A 24,510-nucleotide genomic window follows, 5' to 3' on the forward strand; every position below is an offset into this window, starting at 1 on the left:
TTTCTAACCAAAACTACAGAATGTGCAAAGTAAGCCCTGTATTACAAATACTAAGATGACCAATAATTTACTTAATTTTTTAATGCAAAAAAGAACACATAAACCATATAAACTTAATTTCTTAAATGCTCATTTTAGAGAGTATTTCTGAGTGGGGCGCAGGGGACAAGAGACCAGAAGATCCTCTTCCAATTGGCTCTGACCCCTCCAACCTTTGTTACAGGTCGGAAAAAAGAGTACTCCAATTTATAAATAAACAATAGAGGTAACGTGGCAACGGGAACAAAGAGGTAGCTGAGAGTACCACTCAGCTCTCTGCCTGTGCCTGATTTTGCCGATCCCTGCCAATGAGCACGGTGACATTCAGATCGATTTAAAAAAAACAAAAACAACAACAACAACAACAACAACAACAACAAAAAAAAAAAAAAAAAAAGGAGATACTTTGCGGGCAAAAAGCACCAAAGATATAAAACAAAATGTCTGAAACCCCATAAAACAACTTCTGATGGAATACTGTTTTTCATTTTGCAGAAGTAAAATATTCACCACCAACCCTGCAATTAGCTAGAAAATTACAATAATTACAGCAATTTTGTATCCCATCTCCAATCCAATTAATAGATATATGACCTTGTCAACATGTAATAATCAGATTGCATCTACAACAAAACTGGATGGGTTTTATATGCTGAATAGAACTTGCACAGTAAGAAGGTAATTATTTGAAATACTGAGAATACCATTTGTATGCCATGCTCCACTTCACAAGTTAAAAGGAAATACAATAGGAATATTATTTCTATTTGCAATATGTATTTAAATCAGATCCAGAAAATAGTACTCTGATACCAGCAAATGTTAGGAGGACAGATCTCCATACCAAAAGTCTTGGATATTCTAGAAAGACAAAATTAATCTGTATATTCTTGCTAAGAAAAAAAATTAAGAAATCAAGAAGTGGGAGGGGACACTAACTTAGGCACAAGCCTTCTATAATAATTATTGATATTTCTTTAAGGTCTAAATGTTAGGAAGATAGTAAAATCTTATCAGTTAATTAAATACCATCATTTCAGACAAATTTCCCAAGTAATGGATAAAAATTACTAAAATTAACATAGCTTGTAAAAGGTTAAAAATGACAAAAGACTTAAAAGGCAGCAAAAAAAGAAATGTAATAAATCGGATACTTTGTTTCCCCATATTTTTACAGCAATACCATTTCAAAAAATTTCACCATTCCTCGGGCTTACATCATTTTCAAAGGAAACTTCGTTCTTCAGTCTAGATCCTCCAGAGGAGATATTTAAACATTTGAATTGTGAGGTAAAAGGAATCCAGCCATGATCTAAACCTGGGCTACCCTCAAATATCTGACTTCTAAAAAAAATCCTTGGAAATTGAAGAAAAAAAAAATCATAGAGTGAAAAAGTCATACATAAAATATCACCAGTCTTGGACTCAATGATTTGCATCTGAACTGTGCGACCCTGAAAGCTTTAGATCTAAGTCTGATTTGTTAATATTGAAAATAAAGACAGTTAAATGTATATCACAGACATGGTTCCAATTTGACTCTGCAAAAGTTCCACTCCATCTACCTAAGGGGCCACTAGTGTCCCATTCCAGAATGCATGTCCTAGTTACTTGGGCTCAGTAACGTCTCAACTCCTTTATACATCCCCAGGAAGCGGATCTGCCCTCAGGAGACATGATCGTCTACACCATTCCACAACCATCCATTAGTTTAGTGCTTCTCCTGTGTCACGGGCTGCATGAGAACTGTGAACATTATCTCATTACTATACAACACCATCCTGAGGCAGGTACTCAGAGAGGTGACCAGTGTAATTACCTACTAACCTTGCCCAGTGTCCAAGATGGTGTGACTCTCTTTCCCGTACTCTTTCTGAAATGTAAACACTCTATATTACAAAGGAGCATCGGCATAACAAGCTCATGTTGAAAGCATAAAGTAGAATATACTCCCATAAAGTATAATATACACTCAAACTTATCAAAATTGAGTGGGGGAAAAGACCCCAACAGTTACATAGAGTATCTAGTAACCAGTTTCCTTTAGAGCAGAACATGCATCTGCCTGGGAGCATGCAAAGACCTTCTGAGAGATACATTTTAAGGTATCCCATGTCAAGTTCTTTGTGTTCAATATGCATCATTCCCTAAAATGGTTCTACAAGCCTGAAAACAAGGGGGTCAAGGTGTAATGCTATTTCTTCCCACCCAATTCTCCATGGTCAACAGCCCCAAAGCCAATACATCCACGAGGCAGTGTCCAGGGCCACAATAAGTTTAGAAGCCCAGGAGTGTTTTATTTTCCTTTAAAATCAAAAGAGAAAAACAAATTTTCAGAGTCAAAGAAAATGTTTTCACTTTTTTCTCACATCAGAAGAAAATGATTCTCTTAGGGACCATGAAAATCGATTCAATGTTGCATAAAATGGAAAAAGTACAATACTGAAATATTTAAAGTTAAATAAAACATAATTTTATGACTGATATTAATATGGTGAGGGCGGCCCATGATGGCCAAAGTGCCCAGAGTCCAGGAAAGTCATGATGGTGCCCTGAATAGCTCTTCTGCTTTGCAAAAACAAACAACAAACACGTACATTGAAAAAAATGACAAAACAACAAAAAAATAAGCATCACCTGTCCTGAATCTTACAACTGATACACAACTGTGCATAAAAACTTCCAGGATGACAAAGCACACTTTAATACAGCAGTCTTGAGGCTGAGAACATAAATGCCTCTGGATAACAAACGCTTTTGCCACTCAACTAGTTTCTAGATCTCTGAACAAAAAAGGATATCATAAGCCAGTTTTTAGCTCATTGATATATCTATAAAAATAATTTCTGACAAAGGATCACTAATTGGTGTTTAGCATTTAACTTGGAGGGAGTTAGAAGAATTGAGTAACACTGATGTAACAGAACTCCACTTACTCCCTAATTTCTGACTCTCCTTCCAACATAGGAATAACCAGAGAACGCCAAATATGAAATTCTAAACAATCACACCATATATGCCCCTCTTCTAGGTAGCCCACCTGCAGCTACCTCATGCCAGCAGTTTCCAGTCAGAGCATACCCAAGTCTTCCTATTTCTCCATGCAAAAGCATTCACTCCTCAGCCTGCCTGGGAGCCTCCGCCAAAGGCAAGCCATGATAGCGGCCCCCTTACGACAGACAGCAAGCTCTGAATAAATATCCTTCACCTGTTCTCATTTGGCTGGCCTTCACTTATTTCCACATTAAAAAGCAAAACATACTACATATTTGTATATATGTGCTATTTTGATCAATTATTTTCTAATAACAACACAGTACTATATTTAAATTTTTAATGTATTTTGTTTGTGGCAAAGAAATAAGATGACCAATAAAAATATTCAAGCCTAAAAAAGATTAGGTTAAAATTCGGTGCTATATGGAATGGAGGAAAAAAAGTTCAAAGAGAAAAGTAATTAAATAAACCTTCAAACTACTAAGAAGTGCCTTGTGTTTCCTTTATTTAAAAAAAAAAACAAAAGTACCTTTGTTAAGGATAATTTTGAACCAACATATAAAAGTAGACAGAATGGTATACTGAATCTCTATGTAACCCATCCCTAGCCTGTACTATTCTGAAGCAAATTCTAGAGATATTATTTTAATCATAAATAATTCATTACATGCCACTAAAAGGTAAAGGTTCTTTTAAAAATAATTTCAATAACGTTATTGCATCTAAATAATTCCTTACTATTAAACGCCCAATTTGTGTTTTATTCATCAGCATACATATATCATTCTTTCTATTAAGCTTCATTTAAATCAGGATTTAAATAAGATCCAGACATTATGATTGGATGTTACATCTCTTAAAAGTTTCTATTAACTTATAAATTCCCTCTCCATCTCTTTCTGCCCGTGCAGTTGATTTTATTGAAGAACGTGGGCCATTTGTCTTACACAGTTTCCCACCATCTTGACTAGGCTGACTGCACCCCTATCGTGTTCACATGCTTCTCAGGGTTCTGTATTTCCTGTAAATAGGCACTTGGATTTAGATGTATGATCAGATTCATGACTAATTTCTTTTGTCAAGACTACCTCATAGGAGGTGTTGTGTTTTTTTCATCAGAAGGCATACAATGCTTGGTTGTCTCTCCTTATTATTTTTTAATGGTGACTGTCTTAGTTCATTTTGTCCTGCTCTAACAAGGTACCTGACACTGGTAATTTATAAAGAACAGCAATGTACTCTCTCACAGTTCTGGAGCCCAGGAAGCCCAAGATCAAGGGGCTGGCATCTGGAGAGGACCTTCTTACTGCATCCTCACATGTAGGAAGGTAGAAGGGAAAGAGAATGAATGCAGCGTCCTCACATGACAAAGCAACAGAGTAACCCTAATACTTCAAGCTCTTTTTATACTAAGTTATTTTCATGCTAAACTCTTTTTATACTAAGAAGTAATTTTTAATACATATATACAAAGTGATTTCCTCCTCATCTACTATTTGGTTATACAGTGATACCACTCACATGAAGGACATGCGGAATAGATCATTTCTTTTTTTCTTTGTGACACAGTCTCCCTCTGTCACTCAGTCTGGTGTGCAGTGGATAATCACAGCTCACTGTAGCCTTGATCTCCCAGGCTCAAGAAATCCTCTCGCCTCAGCCTCCCGAGCCACAGCGAGTGCAGTCACACACCACCATGTTCACCTAATATTTTGATTTTTAATACAGATGAGGTCCTTTATAAATTACCAGCCCGGGCTGTTAATTTTATCTTTCTTTGAACAGTTTTCCAAATCATAAGCAACTTTATGACCTGAACACTTCCCATTAGGCTACACCTCCCAACACTGTTGTATTAGGGATTACATTTCCAACATGTAAATTTGGGGGACACATCAAGACCCTAGCAATGATGAGTACCTAGGTCCACTTTTCATCAGAAGTTGCAGAATAGCAATATTCCAATGCTATCATTATGTCTTCATTTATTAGCTGAAATACTTACATAAAAAGCAAGTATTTGAATATCCAGTGAAACCGTACTACAAGAAAACATAGAATAGATGAATTATTGCTGCTTTCCTTTATAAGGTTTCCAAATAATAAGATGGTTCACTGGTAGCTTTCTCCTTGCTTGCTGGTTTCATTATCATTATACATTCATGCATGTATTGCTGTTGCTATCTTTATTGAGGCTCCCACTGTCCCGTCTTTGGCCAGGAGGAGCATCGTGTTGCCTCCTAGGCCCTCTGGCCCACCCAAGTAATCTTTCAAAACTGCTCTATTTTCTGATATGACAGGATGACTCCATACATTTCCTGCACAGACTTGCATTCAGGCATTTCTCTAAGAAGCTCTGATCCCCTCAAATGAAAAAATGCTATTTCCAGAGTATAGTCTGGATTGAGAAATGCTGAGTTACTGGGTTGGTCATTGATTCTAGACCTTCCCTGTGAATATACACGGCAGTTTTTCTTCCCTCTTCCTTTTTTAAAAACTAAAACATATCAGGAATAAATTTTGACATGTCTAAACTGAGGACTATCCAATTTTTGTTCATTCTCCTTTAACTTATATCTGCACACTTTTTCTTCTATACTAAGAATACTGGGTACTCAATGACACCAGGAATGACAGATTTAGAGTATTATAATTTCTCATCTCTTTCATCCTGTAATACCCACCCAAAACTCTAAGATTAACAATACCAACAACAAACAGTTTCAGGGTACTTGTCGTTAGGCAGTTCTCTTTTTCCTTAGGATACATCTCCCTTTGTTTGTACAAATTGCTTAAAGTTAATTGAAATAGTTACTCTTGTTACATTTAGGCTACCGACTAAAAATATATTTAAGGTCAGATATTTCATATTCATTTTTTGTTTTTAAAATTGAAATTTATTAAATGTATGAATATTAATATTCCTTTGAAATGTTTACTGTAAAAATTAAAAATTGATCATTTTATAATTATGTAAAAGATGATATAGTTCCAACCTCAAATATACAGAAGGAAGGAAGTAGTATGCATCTAGTTTCTATTTTACTTTCTCCATCCTATGCTCTCCCTTCTCCATAGGTATGTAGGTAGGTAGGTAGGTAGGTAGGTAGGTAGGTAGGTAGGTTTGGAGCCAGAGTCTCATTCTGTCGCCCAGGGTGGAATGCAAGGGTGTGATCTCAGCTCACTGCAACCTCCACCTCCCAGGTTCAAGAGATTATCCATGCCTCAGCCTCCCGAATACCTGGGACTACAGGCGTCTGCCACCATGCCCAGGTAATTTTTTTGTATTTTTAGTGGAGATGGGGTTTCACCATGTTGGCCAGGCTGGTCTCAAACTCCTGACGTCATGATTCGCCTGCCTTGGCATCCCAAAGTGCTGGGATTACAAGCGTGAGCCACCATGCCCAGCCTGGATTATCTTACTTAACTTTCTCTTTTCTTACATTTTTATTAACTAGTAATCACATGTTTGTCTTCTAGTTTAAGGGTGTTATTCAGGATATTGTTCAATATACTGAATAAATAAAATATTTCTCAAGTTTTAAGTTAACTGCTATTTTGACTACACAAACAATGATGTAAATTTAATTCAGGATTTCTAACCATGGCACTACTGATATCTGGGCTGCAGAGTTCTCTGATGTGGGACTGTCCTGTGCTTGTAAGGCATGTACTAGTGTCCTTGACCTCTACTCAATGCCCAACTCCACCAGTTGTCACAACCAAAACTATCACCAGACACTGATAAATGGTCCTTGGAGAAAAAACACTCCTGTGGTTGAGGAGCAATGATTTAACTAAATCAGCGATCTCTCTGTATTTTCTACAAAAAAAGCTCAAGGCTAAATTAAAGGCAGCTTCTAGGGAAACATAAAAAGACCTCAAGATGAGAATTCTATCTGTGAAAACCATCTAGGCTTTATCTTAATACCCAAACTTCATATCCATTTTTCTACGGAAAAAAAAAATACATACGCTATATATTTTTCTCAATTTCCACCAATTCTTTATGGAACAAAGGAGATGAGTGAATTCATTCATTGGAAAACATAGGAAAGTGACCACCCCTTCTTTAAGGCAAAAATTAGAAATTTATTTATCTAAAAGCCTTTATCAGTCATGTACCCAATTAGTGTCGATTATCCTTCAGTTAAGCAAATCTCTACATATTGTTGGCTTCTTTCTTTTCATATCTGTAAAGAGTTATACTACTAACTATTTACTACTAACTATAGGTCCTTGATAGCAAGCACTAGGCCTTATTAACTCAACCCTGGACTCACCACCTAGCACAAAGCATGGCCAGTACAGACAAACTCATATTCTATGTCTGAATGAACGTCATTAATGCAGTATGAAAAATCACCTTGACAGGTGACTCATGTGTGATGCATTACGTTCACACAGTTATGGACCTGTGTATAGTAGATGCTTAACCCAATGCCTGCCAAGACCTGAAAATCTAAACCTTAGCATACCAAAATGAGAACAAGAAAATAAGATTTGCATATTCTCCCACTGGTGGCTGCAAGACAACACATATGTTTCAAATGTAACTTCTTTTTCTCAATAAAAACAAGATAAAAATAGATATTTGTTTAAATGGTTTAAAACACCATTTAAATTTTAACACATAATGCCAGTCAAATGTGGATGGTTATGAGTTAGAAATTTTGTTGAGTCCAGGGCAGTCAAAAGGTAAAAATTGATGGAAAGTATGTCAATCAAATTCATAAATCAACATAAAGGAATTAACCTTTGTTCTAATACTTTTTATGGTTCAGCTATATTAAAGCTACATATTGCTTTAGAAAAGATACAAGTACAACACTACAACAATAACACAACAGAAAGTTCTGTATTTAAGTACATACATTACGGTGTTATTACTCAAATAAAGACACTATTTTCCAAACTTCTGGTATCTGAAGACCTGAACTACTATTTAATTAAAATTTTCCAAGAGTCAAATTTAGGCAGTCAACATTGTATACACAGGATCATTCCAAGCAGATATCCACTAAGTCGTAGGTTTAATGAGCTAGTAAAAAATCAACCAGGGTAACTAGTGTACCACCTACACATCATTTTATACACCCTTTACGGTACATGCCTCACCTTTTGAAAAACACTGCCCAAAGCAAATCCAATGTAAGACTTTTTAAACAGTATATCCTAGTAAACAAAATTATTTTCACAAAATTAGTTTCTTGCATATGTGCATAAATAAACCTAAATCTCTTGCATATAAAAAATATTCAACTAAAACAACTTATAGGTTCTCTTCCACCCCAAGCATCCTTGGAAACACATCATTGTATCTGAGTCCGATCTTGTCTGGATGATAGAAAGCAACTGTAGTAAGTGGATAGCACTGGTCTGCAGCTGCACGCAATCCTCTAGAGCATCACTTACATATCCCATCTTGAACGATACCTTCTAAATTCTCTATACCTCTGTATGGCACACTTGTCCTGTGGGTTCTGATGGGCTAACAGACCTCTAACTGTTAAACTGCTCTTCTTTCCTTGTTCTCTTTATATGTATCTTCAAGGGACAACAGAAGCAGAAGTAGTTTGTAAACATCTAGAAGCAAATTGCCAAATTACTACAGATTGCTATCAATGCAAAAAACGGGAATTAGGATGCATTTTCAGAAGAATAAATTATACATTCTAAATATTATCTACTGATATTCTATATCCTAAATATATATATAATTAACATATATTATTACTCATCTATTTATAAAGATCTACTGAAGACTACCAATCACTTAATACACATAAGACCCAAATTTTCTACCTGAAAAAACTGAAGTGTTTCCAAATAGATGTACCTAAAAAATAAATAATCCTTTTTTTTCCCCTCACTCTGTTGCCCAGGCTGGAGTGCAGTGGCACAATCTCAGTTCACTGCAACCTCCACCTCCATCCTCCAATCGTTCAAGCAATTCTCTTGTCTCAGCCTCCCAAGTAGCTGGGATTACAGGCATCTGCCACCACGCCTGGCTAATTTTTGTATTTTTAGTAGAGATGGGGTTTCACCATGTTGGCCAGGCTGGTCTCAAACTCCTGACCTCAGGGGATCCGCCCACCTCGGCCTCCCAAAGTGCTGGGATTATAGGCATAAGCCACCCCGCCTAGACAAAAAATCTTTTAAGCTTATACATTTATTGAAAGTGATCTTCTAACTCTTAACAACTGCTCAATTACAAGATTATACAACTAAAAACACTAAATACTTGTAGTAAAAATACCTGACTTTTATGAGCACCTTCCAAGAATGGCTAACAGAACTCTCCAGGCAAGTATCCTAGATCTGGAATACCAAGGGTCCTAGGATTCCTCACACAGGACTCACTATGTCCATATTCCCCTTCCCTAAAGAGGTATTCTGCTCACCCAAATCTCTGAAGATAACTTTGACAGGGAGGTCTCTTCTTCCCCAGCTCTTCAGATAAAGTTCAAATAATATAAATGATGGTTGTAACAGAGTTGACTATAATGAATGATGCCATGTTTTGTCTCAATGCAAAGCTCTTTGGTCATTTCTACTTGTTCTAGCATTCAGATAAATATACGGAAAGGAAAATCCAAATAATTTAACTTGAACTATTGTCCTTATTTACAGTTAGTGAGTCACGGAAAGTCTACTAGTCGAAAGTAAAGTAAGCCTAATCTATTACAATGTAAAGAACTGCCTACTTCTCGTGCAAAGGACATTTGCCTGGGTCCTAAACTTAATTTTTGGAAAAAAAAAAAAAAAACAGATAATTCCATTTACAGGGGCATGGATGAATAACAAAAGTTGGTATTCCTGTAAATTAAGATGAAATGTGAAGAGAAGAAAGAGCTTTCACTTACTTGCTCGAAGGACTGAAGGTGTGACCTCAATTTCACTTGTTGCTTGGTAAGGATGAAAGGCTGAGACACTGTTGGTGCCAAGCTCACTACCAAATATCTCTGGGCTCTGGGTACCCGTTGAACTGGCACTGGTGCCATCACCTCCATGATGTGGATCCTGCTCATCAAACACTGCTACCAGCTAGAAATGAAAGGTAAATGTGCACTTAAATATAAAGGCACTTAATTTACTACCAAAATTTTGTACTATTTTGACATAATTCTATAGTGCAAAACTACTGATATAAATGACCCTAGAATGGTAAGTTTTAGGAAGAAAAACCTCAAAGAAACAGTCTTTCCCTAAATTTTGATGCTTTACTTGTATAATTCTAAGTCGTACATTTCATATTCAAAAGTCTATGGGAAAAAAATAATAAAATTCTTTGCTATCACAGCATGCTAAGTCAGGGACAGATACAAATCTTTAAAATATAGGATATATATTTAAATAGAAAAGAAAAATGCAAAAGAGTGTGTGTATATATATGAGTATACATATATATCTGTGTGTGAGTGTGTGTATGTGTATACACACATGGTATGAACTACTATTCACATAAAAAGGGGATATTAAAAACTAAACATGTATCTTCTCATTTGTGCATAAGACACACGCTAAAGACAAACTGTTGTACAAATATTTATTCTAGTTAGTAAATTTGTTTCTCTTTAGCAATTCTCACTCTATTACACCCACACACACACAAACACACACCAAGAATGAACAAAAGAGTGCAAATATTTTTGATAATAAAAGCAGATGTTTTCACAGAAACAGAAGTTACATAGAAGAAAAAGCTAGAATAAACTGGTGTTCAGAATGGAATCCAGGACATCAGTATGAGCTCAGTTTTTGTTTGTTTGTTTTGTTTTGAGATGGAGACTTGCTGAGACGCCCAGGCTGGAATGCAACCACATGATTTTGGCTCACTGCAACCGCCACTTCTTGGGTTCAAGTGATTCTTCTGCCTCAGCCTCCCAAGTAGCTGGGATTACAGGTGTATGCCACCACACCCGGATAATTTTTGTATTTTTGGTAGAGACAGGGTTTCAACATATTGGCCAGGCCAGTCTCAAACTTCTGACCTCAAGTGATCTGCCCATCTCAGCCTCCCAAAGTGCTGGGATTACAGGCATGAGCCACTGCTCCCAGCCAAACTCACAGTTTTTATAAGTACATAGTTAGGTAAATACACAGACAAATGGGTAAGTATACCAACAACTGTTAATGAATGTCTGAGTATACAGAGTTCCCAGCTCTGTCCACACAGAGATCCTAGAAACAGTGGCATCCCCAGTGCCACTGAGCACACCTAGTATCCCGATCATGGTTTCTAATACCATTCTCCAGTTAATGAACAAGGGCTCCTTGACAAACGGTTGATTTCAGGGCTGTGGTCAGGGAAACACATGATAAGCCTGGAATACCTTGTGATGTCAAAAAGTAAGGGGTACTCAAAAATGATGAAGGCACGTCAAAGGGAAGCAGGTGTCAACCTGAAGGGGCTCCCAATGGACAAAGCTGGGACAACTTACAAACTAAAGAAATCATACTGGCATTGGATCATTATCCAAAGAATAAACTAAAATCCATGTGTCCATAATATAAATATTTGAACAAATAAATGGTAGAGAATAAACAGCTGTTCTCTGCTATAGCATTCCAAATAATACATAGAAGGAATGATGGCAACAGAAATCATCATTAGGCAACCTCCACAGTAAAAATTGTTCAGGTAAAATCTACTAATGGATGCTAACATTAATGGGTGTGAATATGATGATAGATGGCATATTTGCATAGCTCAGAATGTCTCCCCAGAAGAGTCATTTTGACTAAAAAGCAAAACAGCAATATCGTTGAAGTGGAGAAACTTGGCAGCCACTGCTGTACCCAGGTTAACATCATTCGTAGTAAGATGTAGCAATATCACGTACCATCTGATAAAATGCACTGGGAAGTATATAACATTACTTTTGTGGTATTCTTGCCAAAAATGTATAACTTCCATCTAATCGTGAGGAAACATCAGACAAACAGAAATTGAGGGATATTCTGAAATACAAATAAGGCTCTCCAAAAGTATCAAGGGTCATGAAAGTAAAAGAAAGAATGAGGAGAATAAGGAAATTGTGCAAACTGGAGGAGTCTGAGAAAGAATGAGAACTACATGCAGTGGGAGGATAGAAAAAGGGCATTAGTGAAAAAATAGGCACAATTCTAATGAGCTCTGATTAGTTGACAGTACTGACTCAGTGTGAGTTTCTTACTTTTGATAATTGTTCTATGATTATGTAAAATGTTAACATTAGGGATAGATGAAGCGTATATGGAAATACTCTTTCCATAAAACCAACTTTTCTGAAGTATAAAATTATTTCATATTAAGTTTTAAATGTTATATTTTAAAAAGCTATAAAAATAAAAAAATAACTCTATGTCTTCTTATAACTAATACAGTTCTTAGGATGCTAATATACTTCTTCTTGTAAGTCCCAAAGAGTAGGGAGGCACCGTGGCTCACGCCTGTAATCCCAGAACTTTGGGAGGCCAAGGTGGGTGGATCACCTGAGGTCACAACTATGAGACCAGCCTGCCCAACATGGTGAAATCCTGTCTCTACTAAAAATACAAAGATTAGCAGGGCGTAGTGTTGCATGCCTGTAATCCCAGCTACTCGGGAGGCTGAGGCAGGAGAACTGCTTGAACCCAGAAGGCGGAGGTTGCAGTGAGCCAAGATCCTGCCACTGTACTCCAGCCTGGGAAAAAGTGCAAGACTCCATCTCAAAAAAAATAAATAAAATAGAAAATATACCCCAAAGAGTAAAAAACTTCTAAGGATCCACAATGGCTGTCACCTTGGAGAGTCACCCTTCAATCCCACACCTAGCAACTCCGCTTAGCCTTCCAAGAAAAGAACCATGACTGGAACCAAAACAAACCCCTCCCCTGCCTCCAGTCCAAGCTTTTTCAAGGCCAATACTTGTCTCAGGTAAAAAACAGAAATGTGAATATACAGAATATGAGTAGGACTCATAATTACAGTCCTCCTTTTATAAATGGCTTTGTCATTTTGAACAAATGCTATTTCCATGAACATTTATATATCATCGATCCATTTACGACACAACAAAGAAAACCATTGTACAGTCACAAAGACAGACAGGAAGCTCAGAAACCTGCTGACGTATAGATAGAATCAGCTGATTAAACAATCTGGAAGAACCACAGCAGGGTTCATACCGTACCAAGGTACCTGGTATGAAGAAATCACAGTAGGATGAATAATTGGGCTACTCAACCTTATAATAAACAACATAAATGGGAAAAGAAGTCCTTAATATTTACAAAAAATGGAAAGGTATGCATATGTATACACCAAATTATCCATATATAGTAAAATCAGTTTGTTTATCTGACAGTGACTGGCAAGTGTCTGCCTGTATTAGAGGCACAGGCATGCCACTAGATTAGGGGTCAATTGGCAAACTTTTCCTGAAAAGAATAAGACAGTAAATATTTTTGGAGCTGTGGTCCATACTGTCTCTTTCATAACAACTCTACTCACCAATTATAGTATGAACGAGTACCAGTAGACAATACAAAAACAAATGACTGTGACTACATTTAAATAAAACTTTATTTATAAAATAAACAGGCCAAATTCGGTCCATGGTCCCTAGTTTGACAACCCAGTCCAAGTATAATGCCCATCTTTCTAGTAACACGCAATTTTAGTTTCAGTTTGAACAATGAAACTAAAAGTCAAGGTACCTTTGTAGCCCCAAAAAAGTAAAAATACTCATTTCAAGCTCTGCATGAGGATTTTGGATTGCTACACTTGATTTTAATATCATCATACTTTTCATAAGGTGTGTGGCTTAATATGCATTTTCAAGATATTAAGTTTTGACATTTTGGTACTTAATTGGAAGCAAATGAAATTCATGTTTTGTTATTAACTTTTCACAATGATGTGTTCTCTCAAGAATCGAGTCCTTTCTGCAAACTGAAAATGGAGATTGAAAATTACAAAGAACGAGTCTTTAAATGCCACACATGATGGAAGAGCTTCTACATATATATTAGTTTCAATAATTATCTCCAGCATTTTTAGAAAACATTATAGAATCACAGTTGGTGCCAATAACATACAATTCTACAGCTTTCTTTTAAACCAAAATTTAAGTGCCAGGTCCCAATATGAAATAATTTTGTGTTAAATTGAGAAAGATATATAATTTTAGAAAATCTACTCTAAAAGAATACATATAGTAACACAGCGCAAAAAAAAAAAAATCACAGGGGAACCTTCACAAAAAAACACTGCATACTAAAAATCTCTATCATGCCCTTCAAAAAGTAAAGTAAAACTCTTTTAAATTTGTGAAATGTTACTCAAATTCTAATTTAACAGATGGAATCTTTACTGCTGTCCACAAAGTAGATCATTTTGAAAGTTTATTTTTTCCTTGCAATAATTATTAGTCTCTCTTCTGTTCCATTCATCTATCAAGTCTCTATGAGAAAAGACAGGCAGAATTTGGATAACACCTACAATAGCCCAAGTATAAAAAAACTCTAAACATTGTCACCCACTTTCCCCTACCTCAGGACAAGTCACTTTAACTATGAAACATCAGAACCCCCCAACAGAAAACCTGTTATAGAAACATCACACAGAAATGCTTATAAAACCCTTGGATCTAGGGAATCCCTTTAATAGGTAAAATTAAGGCCTGAAAGCCCACAACTGCATGTAGCAAAGTGGCTAACAGCAATAGAGAATCAGAGAAAGCTACATTCAAAGTCAGCTCTGACCCTATTTTTGGGGTAGCTGTCGGTAAATCCAGTGGCCTCTCTAACATCTCCAAACCTTACTCTCATTTGGAAAAGAGGATGGTGGTTGTGGGTAGACAGAATAATGGTCTCCCCAAAGTTATCCATGCCCAAACTCCTGGAACTAGTGAATGTTACCTTCTATGGCAAAAGGGACTTTGCAGACCAATGGAGTTTAAGAACCTTAAAATGGAAAGGTTATCCTTCATTATCCAGGTAGAGCCCCATCTAATTACGTAAGTCTGGAAAAATGGAGAGCCAGACCCGGCTGTGGCCAGAGAGAGACGCGATGATGGCCAGAGAAATACTACACTGTCCACCTTGAAGATGAACAAAGGGAGTCATGAGCCAAGGAATGTGAGCAGCATTTAGAAGACAAGGACAGGGATTCTCCCCTAGAGCCTCGAGAAAGGAGCATGGTTAACACGTTGATTTTACAGCATTCTGACCCATGTCAGCCTTTTACCAAGCAGAACTGTCAGGTAAGGAATTTGCATTGTTTTCAGCCACTTATTCCTGCTCTGCCAGATGTGGGACAAATAGAGAGATAAGGTATACAACTCCCAGAACACAATATGCACGTTTACTATGAGCTTTTATTAAATTATGTTGTAATGGTTGATAAATACATTCTACTTTTGTGAATATGAGAATCAGTTTCAAGAGTAAAGAAAACTGATGCAAAGCTCAATCGCTGTGTCTTGGATCTACACGGGAATAGTAAGGGAAAAAAGAACAAGGAAAGAAGACGACATGCTAGAAAATGCACGTTCAACATAGATATGGCCACAAAATGAAGAGCTTCCACAGACGCTCTACATCCTCCTCTAGAGGGCCCCACAGAAATACAAAGACGTTTTTATTATTTCACTTAACAGGAAGCAAAGCTGAGGCTCAGAGAGATGAATCTGACTACCATATAAATAAATACAGAATAAATTTGAGACAGGAAATCAAGTCAAAGATCCTATTTTCTCCAAATCTTCCTGCTCTGGAGCATCTAACATATTCACAGCACAGGCAGCCTACAAACTAAGATCATCTGAAGGCCTCTGAATAGGATTCTGTTCATTTTTGATTAACCAAAGGTAATAACCTGCCTTTACCAAATTAATGCAATTTTGATGACACCACTTAAAATTTTTCTGAACGTATCGGAGGGTAACAAAGATCATTACAGACAATTCCATGCTGCTGATGCCATCACTCAGTCTTAAACAGAGGGCTTAAAAGGATCAGAACTTGCAGATTCTACCCTCATACAGGAAAATGAAAGCTGATTTAAGCCAAGTCTAAGTGAAATCTCAAAGACCTCTAGGTTCAAACTCCACACACCCTGAGAAGCCATTTTATTGTGACACCCTGTGAGCAATCTCTCACTTTCCATTGCTTTCTTCATGTATAAGCTAAACATATCCAGGGGAAGTCAATTATGATGGGTGTCATTGGATACTCAATGTCAATATTTAGAATTGTTTCACTATTAAATAAAGACTTTTAATTCTTTTAAAAAGGCATCATATTTTGGCCCTGGATAAAGCACAAAACATGTTGGAGAATACTAGAAACAAGAATAAACCTGAAGATGCCTCCATGACTCTCTCTTCACCTAAGAAACATGAGCAGCCTCCATGAGTCAAGTCAGATCCAGCGGCTTAATCGACAAGAAGCACAACACAGAAAGTGCGTGTATGAGAGACAGTAGGCAGATGTCATGGGCAGATGTGCCTATAAAGAAGAAATATGACAGAAGAAAACAAAGAAAATTCAGCAGATATGGGAGAACTAGAGTACAATGCAATAAATTTCAAAAAATTAAAAATAAAACTAAAGGAGTTGGAGATACACACACTTTTTAAGTTTGAAGCGAGGCTGTTCCATGATGTATAATTCTAAACTATCATTAATTCAAAAATCACTTTTCCTGTCCATAGTTTATTAAATTATAGATTTCTATAATTAGGATCATACCTACCAATACATTTAAATTCTTCTGTCCTTTCACTCAAGGATGTCCCAAAAAATTATAAATTAGATCAAGTATTTGAGCTTCTGAATTCCCCTTTATCTATTGCTTATTTTTTTTTAAAGATTTCATTTACACTTGTCTCCCATAAAGTACACTTGATAACCTGTGGCACTTACATAAAAGAAAAACTAACCAAACACTAACATGCTTGTGTAGATTATCATAGTATATTATCCAGCATAAGAAGGGAGTTAAATAAGATCAATCTTTAATAGAGCCATTTATAAGATCAATCTTTAATAGAGCCATTTATAAGATCAATCTTTAATAGAGCCATTTCCGACAAAATATCACGCAGGAGAGGGCAGGACATTCCCGCTGCCTCCTGAACAAGTCAGGAGGCCACCACCATCATAAGCTTCTATCTGTCAATCGCCAAAGGGAGACCTGTCCCACAAGAGCTAATGCCATCCTTTGAGAAGAAAGTATTTCTTGAACACTCATGCCTAATAGAGATATTCCACTCCATCTGGAAACCACAGAGAAAGATATTCACCTATGATACTCCCTAGCCCTGATGCTTACATTTTGGAGCTGAAATTTAATTCTGTTGTCCCTCAGGGTGACACAGTCTATCACCCACTGAGCCTTCCGACTAATTAGATTCCCAATTTAGGACTTACGTTCAACTAATGCCTTGAGTATGTCAACCACAAACCACAATGAAAATATGCAAATTTGTATAGCCATCAGCTAGTTGAGCCACCTGCCAAATATAATATAAATCCCTCTTGCTCTACTCTCTATCACAAGTGCCACTGTTACACTGGTACCCACCCATGAGGTTGCAACTACATTACACTACTGCTTAAGTAGTAATGAAAAGTAGGATAGCACAGTAAGACAGAACAAAATAATTCTGAAATGCACTAATCATACAGATAGGTTGACTCCAAACTGGAGGAAGTGGCATGAGTTGTGATTTTATCATGAACACATGCAGTTTTCCCTCAAAGAGAACATGGTAAGACTGGCAAATGGGCAAGATGAATAATCTCAGAAGCAAATGCAATGATGTAGTAACTAATTATTATGTAGACACAACAAAAAAGGAAACTAAAAATCAATTTGTAAGCTTTCTGATGACTGAATTTACTTTAATGACACAGAGACAATACTAAATCCTTAATCATTCTCTGAGCCTTGCTTGCTAGTATGGTTCATTAAAAACTCATTTAAATAGAGCTAGTGTTTAACTGGACGAGTAAGCAAAAGGATATGTTTGGACCAATGATGTTTTGTAATCATAGTAATACAAACTATACCAATAAAAACTCACTACCGAACAAGAATCTCAAGCTTGCCATTGGAAAACTTTAAATCCTATGTATGCAAGATTAACTCTGTGCTTCATCAGCATTTTAAGAAGTGAATATACTGTCTGATGAAAAAAACCCAAAACTTAGGAAGGCACTCTAAAATACCATTAGCACATTAAAGACTAGCGAATGTTCCTACCGGCAAAGCCAAGAACGGCCAAGTGTGGGTAGAAACCTGTCTCAGGCTCCAGCCCCATGGTTTGCAATATTAGAGCAGTTTCTCACCTATGGGTATATGTTCCAGCCTTGCCATCCTGCCAATCTTCCAACATATCTAAGAGGGAGTAACATGGAAACAGGGGTCAACAGCATGGTGTTCTAATCTGTGAACAATTTGGCTTGACAACTCATATGTTTACGTGTATCCAGAAATGCCTGCATTAACAAATGATGAATAAGAGAATTCCTCAATGGTAACTCTTTAAATTAACAACGTAGTCTGGATACTAGGGATTTTGCTTAAAAGAAAAAAAAAAAAAAGGATTTTTGGTTTTCTTTGTTTTTTTTTGTTTTTGTTTTTTGTTTTTTTGAGACAAAGTCTCGCTCTGTTGCCTAGACTGGAGTGCAGTGGTGCGATTGCTACTCATTGCAACCTCTGCCTCCTGGGTTCAAACAACTCTCCTGCTTCAGCTTCCTGAGTAGCTGGGATTACAGGTGCTTGCCACCATGCCCAAACAATTTTTGTATTTTTAGTAGTGACAAGGTTTCACCATGTTAGTCAGGATGGTCTCGAACTCCTGACCTCAACTGATCTACCCTCCTTGGCCTCTCAAAGTGCTGGGATTACAGGCGTGAGCCTCTGCGCCCAGCCAAAAGATTTTTATTAATCAAAAGTCTGCTAGGCATGGTGGGTCATGCCTGTAATTCCAGCACTTTGTGAGGCAGAGGCGGGTAGATCATGAGGTCAAGAGATGGAGACCATCCTGGACAACATGGTGAAACCTTGTCTCTACTAAAAATACAAAAATTAGCTAGGCATGGTAGCATGCACCTGTAGTCCCAGCTACTCAGGAGGCTGAGGCAGGAGAATCGCTTGAACCTGGGAGGTGAAGGTTGCAATGGGCCGAGATCATGCCACTGCACTTCAGCCTGGTGGCAGAGCGAGACTCCATCTAAATTAAAAAAAAAAAAAAAAAAAATCCAACATCATGTAGGAAATAGACAGTTCTCAATGAGATAAACCAAAATCTCTCTCTCTTTCTCTCATACACAGACACACACACAGCCTCTCTAAACTGTAATTAAAAGATAACGACCACCAAAACCCACAGCACCAATCAAAATGTTAAACATTACTGAGCAAGCAAGTGGGGGTGAAATACTTTCCACCTTCTTCCTACTCTCCACAAGCCACCACTCCCTTCACTCCCAGGCATAAGTCACATCCTGAAGTCTCCCAAGTCCCTAGGCTGTAATAGTCCCAGGGCATGAAAAGCTGCCAATGTGAATGCACATCCCAGAAACACAGCAGGACAGTTACCACCAGGCAGGAGCATGCTCTGCTCTCCTGCTCCTCTGAATGTCTGCCTCCACTGGTGAGTCCATGAAAACAGAGCTGAGATCCTTAGTTAGGAAGGCCCTTTCCTTCTAGGCTTTCCTCTTCAGCTAGCTGGATATACTAAACCAGGGCCTGGTTCCATGGATGAGAAGACCTTGTCTCCACACCCATACACCACCCTCAAACCCTCCTCCAGCAGTGCCACCAGCAAGTTACGAATGTCTAGCTGCAAGGAAAGTAAGAGTCCCACTTAAGCCACAACCATCTCCTACCAACTTATACCATTGAGCTCCCTGTTACAGTTCATGTCCAGTGTCGTCAGAAACACGGGTAATTCAATCTCTGTCTATCATCAAGTAACACCATCTCACAGAACCGAGACATTCCCTCGCTGGGCTTCCTCAACCCATCACTCATTCCATTGTTGAACTAGCAAAAAAATGACTCATCACTAAAATGTCTTGCCACTCAAATCTGGTAAACTTTATACTTTATTTTTTGGCAATCAGTAGTGGAAAACTTTTCATTCTAAAATAGAAACTTGAAGGATCACTTCCTTAGTCCTAAATTTTGCAAATTATATTTAAAATGAGAAGCACTAGAAAAGAAAACTTGGCTGTGGCTTTGGCCAATCAATCAGAACTGGGAAGCAGTTAAGCAATTTGCACAAAGTCACGGAAAACTTCTCCACACAATATTAGGTCTAGAGATGATGCAGCAGGGGTCAGCACATTACCAGCCCTGGCATTTAAAGACAAGATGGTATTTCCAACTCTAAGAACTAGCCTTGTTTCCAAGGCAACCTGCCCTTTGTATAGGGGACTCACTTGGGAGTTTGTAATCCCTTTACCTGCTGACTTCACAATTTGAACAAGACCCTCAGCGATAACTTAGCTTCCATCTAAAAGCATCACAAGAAAAACTGAGAGCAGTTTAACTACTTTAAAGGAATAAAGGAATTCAGATGATTCTATTAAGACATGGGCTGGAGTGGGGAGGGTAGAGAAGAAAAAAGTGATTCAGAAAAAAAGAAGAAAGTAGAACTAGGAGTTGCTGCTTAACAGTGATTTATTTTCAAATTAAGATATATCAAACCCACTATTTTCTGTTCACTTCAAGTTCTGAATGAAAGTCCAGGTGAAAATGACACACAATGAAAACCTCGAATTCATTCTGACACCACAAGCCAATATTAGCAAAAGATCAAAGTTCAATAAATTTGTTTTGTAAAATGTAAGGCTAATGTTACAGTACAAAATGACTTTCAGTTTAATTTGCATGCAAAAAGGAAGGGTGTGATTTTTAAATATCCACCCAGGGGCACAAATGAAAAACTTCATTTTCTGACTCCTTTTTTGCTACTCTCATTATTTCAACACCTTCTACAAAGGAGAGATAACGGTGTCCTTGACATTAGCCTAAATTATCTTCAGTATGCAACACAATACTGATTAAATTAGGCTCATTTTAATCAACTGGCAGGTTTATTCAAAAACTAACTAAATAATAAAATTATTTTTATCAACTCTTCATTAGTATAACCTGTTTAGCAATATTTTTAAAAAACTGAACACAGAATAAATACTAATTGTGTGCCGATCTTTTCACCCCCATATTTGACAGGTAAAAGAAATAACTTGCAAGTTAAACATTTCCCCCAATCCACAAATTGCTTTAATACTGAAATTTAATGCCAATCTTCTGGAAGGTAAATACTAGTGCCATCTAATGGACTTAGTCAAGCACAAGGAGTTTAGAAATTTTAAGTTTTAAAGAAAATCTATTCTGAGGAAAGCCAAAGCCTCTACTTGCCTTCATTTGCTTCCCAAGACAACATCCACACAAGCGAACCCAGAATAATGGAGATGGAGACACTTTATCCTGTGGTTTGCCAGGAACGCCACTCATTCTACTATCATGAGGTTGCTAATCATGAATGAGCTCTCCAGGATGAGTCAGCCTCAAAGAAACAACTCACCAGCTGCATGGCCCTAGGTAACTTCTTCATTTCTCTAGGTTCAGTAGTGATAGGGTTTTTTTGGATTTTTTTTTTTTTGTCCCATAAATTTCATTTGATTATGACAAAGTACTTAGGATGTTTCCTGTAAGTAGCAAGTTTTTAAGAAATGTTATTAATATTTGAGAAAGTTTCAAGAGACTGAGGTAATCAAGAGGGGAAGAGGAAAGACAACTAAGCTAAGCCATATAGACTTTATGGTGAAAACTGTGGGGTGTCATTAACACACAGCAGTTTAATTTGCATTCATTCTGCACAAGGTTTCAAGGAGTATAGAGAAGGACTAGGAGGGTAAACAACGGTAGCTCATCACTCCAATAATGAAGAAGTCATGAGGGCCAAGGCTAATGGAAAGGTGGTGAAAAGACAATCAGGATGTATAATTATTCAAATGCACAATGGAGACTTATTTATAAGGACTTGGTATGTGGTGGATGGGTGCCATTATGAAGGAAGAGGACAGATTTTAGGTGTCTAGGTTTGTGATTTGGGTGGTTGGGCAGAGGACAGGCACAAGGACAAACAAAGACAAAAGATGATGCACGCAGTTAGAAGGAAAACTATCACATGCTCTCACCCAATTCCTGGGACACAACTGGAGATGGGATCCATGGTACAAAAAAGAGTTCAAGGCTAACTACTTGTAGCTGGGTGCCGTCCACATGTAGGTACAATTGACGCCACAGGTTTTATCCAATCTGAATGTGGATCACGCATGGAAATCAGAACCAAAACCTGGGTAACAGCTAAGATTGCAGGTTCCTCTTCCCTTCCTCCAAACCACTTTCAAAGGATTTTGAGAACTGACTAAATATAAATAAAATCAAGGAAACAGGGTTTCACGAAACTAGAAAGAAAAGTAGCATGGAATAGTTGGATCGGCAGTACTCAACACCACAAGGCGGCTCATGAGCTCTTTCTCTAACAAGCACACACGTGCACTATTACCCCAGCGCTACTAAACAGGTGACCCCTGAACAATGCAGGAGTTGGATCGGCAGTACGCAACACCACAAGGCGGCCCATGAGCTCTTTCTCTAACAAGGACACATGTGCATTATCATCCCGGTGTTACTAAACAAGTGACCTTAGAACAATGCAGAGACGCAAACCGCCACACAGTCAAAATCTGAGTATAATTTTTGACTCCCCAAGAACTTAACTACCAAAGCCTATTGTTGACTGGAAGCCTAACCACTATCATGAAACAGTTAACACCTATTTTATATGTTATATGTATTCCACACTGAATTCTTACAATAAAGTAAACCTAGAGCAATGAAAATGTTATTAAGAAAATCATAAGGAAAAGTATACTACATTTTTTACTTTTTTTTTTTTTTTTTGGAGATGGAGTCTCATTCTGTCACCCAGGCTAGAGTGCAGTGGTGCAATCTTGGCTCACTACAACCTCCACCTCCCAGGTTCAAGCCAATTCCCCTGCCTCAGCCTCCTGAGAAGCTGGGATTACAGGTGTGCACGACCAAGCCCAGCTAACTTTTGTATTTTTAGTAGAGACAGGGTTTTGCCATGTTGACCAGGCTGGTCTCAAACTCCTGACCTCAAGTGATCCTCCTGCCTCAGCCTCCCAAAGTGCTGGGATTACAGGCCTAACCCGCCATGCCTGGCAGAAAATATATTTAATAATCATTAAGTGGAAGTGGACCATCATAAAGGTCTTCATCGTCATCATCTTCACAAGGAAGAAGAGGAGGGGTTGGTCTTGCTGTCTCAGGGGTGGCAGAGGCAGAAGAGGTAGAGAAGGTGGAAAGGGAGGCAGGAGAGACAGGCACCTCTGTGTAACTTTACAGCAATACATCACAATTTCTGACTTGTGTTTTTATTTCTCTAAAAATATTTCTATACAATACCAACCCTTCTTCCACTGCTCCATTTAATTACAGTGTACACATCAAAGACGTGTCCATGTTATAAAAGAAGTCATAAATAGTCTTGAATAATCAGAACCCTTCTGTCAGATGGCGTAATTTCAGTTTTCTGGCACTGCTTCGTCTCTGTCTTCTTCCTCATGATCAGGCACTGGTTCAGAAATACTCATCTCCATCAAGTTATTTTCTATTAACTCCTAAGCTGTGGTATCTATGAACCCCTGAATTTATCTGAGACTGATATCTTGAAGTCCTTCATCCCCCATTTTCTTGGCCATTTCCACAATCTCTTTAATGATTTCCTTGACTGCCTTTGTTGTCAATTTTGTGAAGTCATTCACAATATCTGGACACAGTTGTCTCCAGCAAGAATTTGTTATTTGTGGTTTACTGGCTTTCACGGTATTTCTATCATAAGGAAAGCATCTTCATTGGTAATTCTTCCAGACTACCAGTGTTCTATCAGTGTTCATAAGAATGTTCTATCAGTGTTCCCTTCCTTAGTAATGACCATCCTTTCCAAGGGTACTGTGTGTAATGAGCCTTACGGGTCCAAATTAGAGCCGTTGTGTTTGAGGCAACTAGACTACTTCAACACCTTGAACTCCTGGGGTTCTGGGTAGCCAGGGGCATTGGTCAATATCAAAAGAACTTTAAAAGGTGACAGTCCCTTACTGGCAAGGTACTTCCTGTCTTCAGGAACAAAGTATCAACAGAACAATCTGGAAGAGTGTTCCCAGTGTCCAGGCCTTTATGCTGTGCAATCAAAAGATTGGCAGCTGGTGTTTATCTTTTTCTTTCAAGGCTCAGGGGTCAGCAGCTTTGTAGATGAGGGCAGTCCTGTCTGCTCAATAAAATTGGGTTAGCCTATCTCTTCTGGACTTAAATCCTAGTGCTTGATCCTTTTCCCTACTAATAAATATCTTTTTTTGGTATTTTTTCCAGCACTTTTCTCTGCATTAAAATCGTGTTTT

At 37.8% G+C, this 24,510-nt stretch overlaps 1 protein-coding gene across 26 annotated transcripts in view; it reads right to left on the bottom strand.

Annotated features, from left to right (window-relative positions):
• The window catches only part of PARD3 (par-3 family cell polarity regulator), a 717,622-nt gene that overhangs the window by 402,838 nt on the left and 290,274 nt on the right, over positions 1 to 24,510 (bottom strand). For all 26 annotated transcript variants that reach the window (XM_050804766.1, XM_050804769.1, XM_050804770.1 and 23 more), the window contains one exon: positions 9,903 to 10,083. In XM_050804766.1, the coding sequence (XP_050660723.1) occupies positions 9,903 to 10,083 (181 nt within the window). The remainder of the gene's footprint in view (positions 1 to 9,902; positions 10,084 to 24,510) is intronic.

The sequence above is a fragment of the Macaca thibetana genome, chromosome 9, assembly GCF_024542745.1.
Source record: "Macaca thibetana thibetana isolate TM-01 chromosome 9, ASM2454274v1, whole genome shotgun sequence".
Lineage (NCBI taxonomy): Eukaryota > Metazoa > Chordata > Mammalia > Primates > Cercopithecidae > Macaca > Macaca thibetana.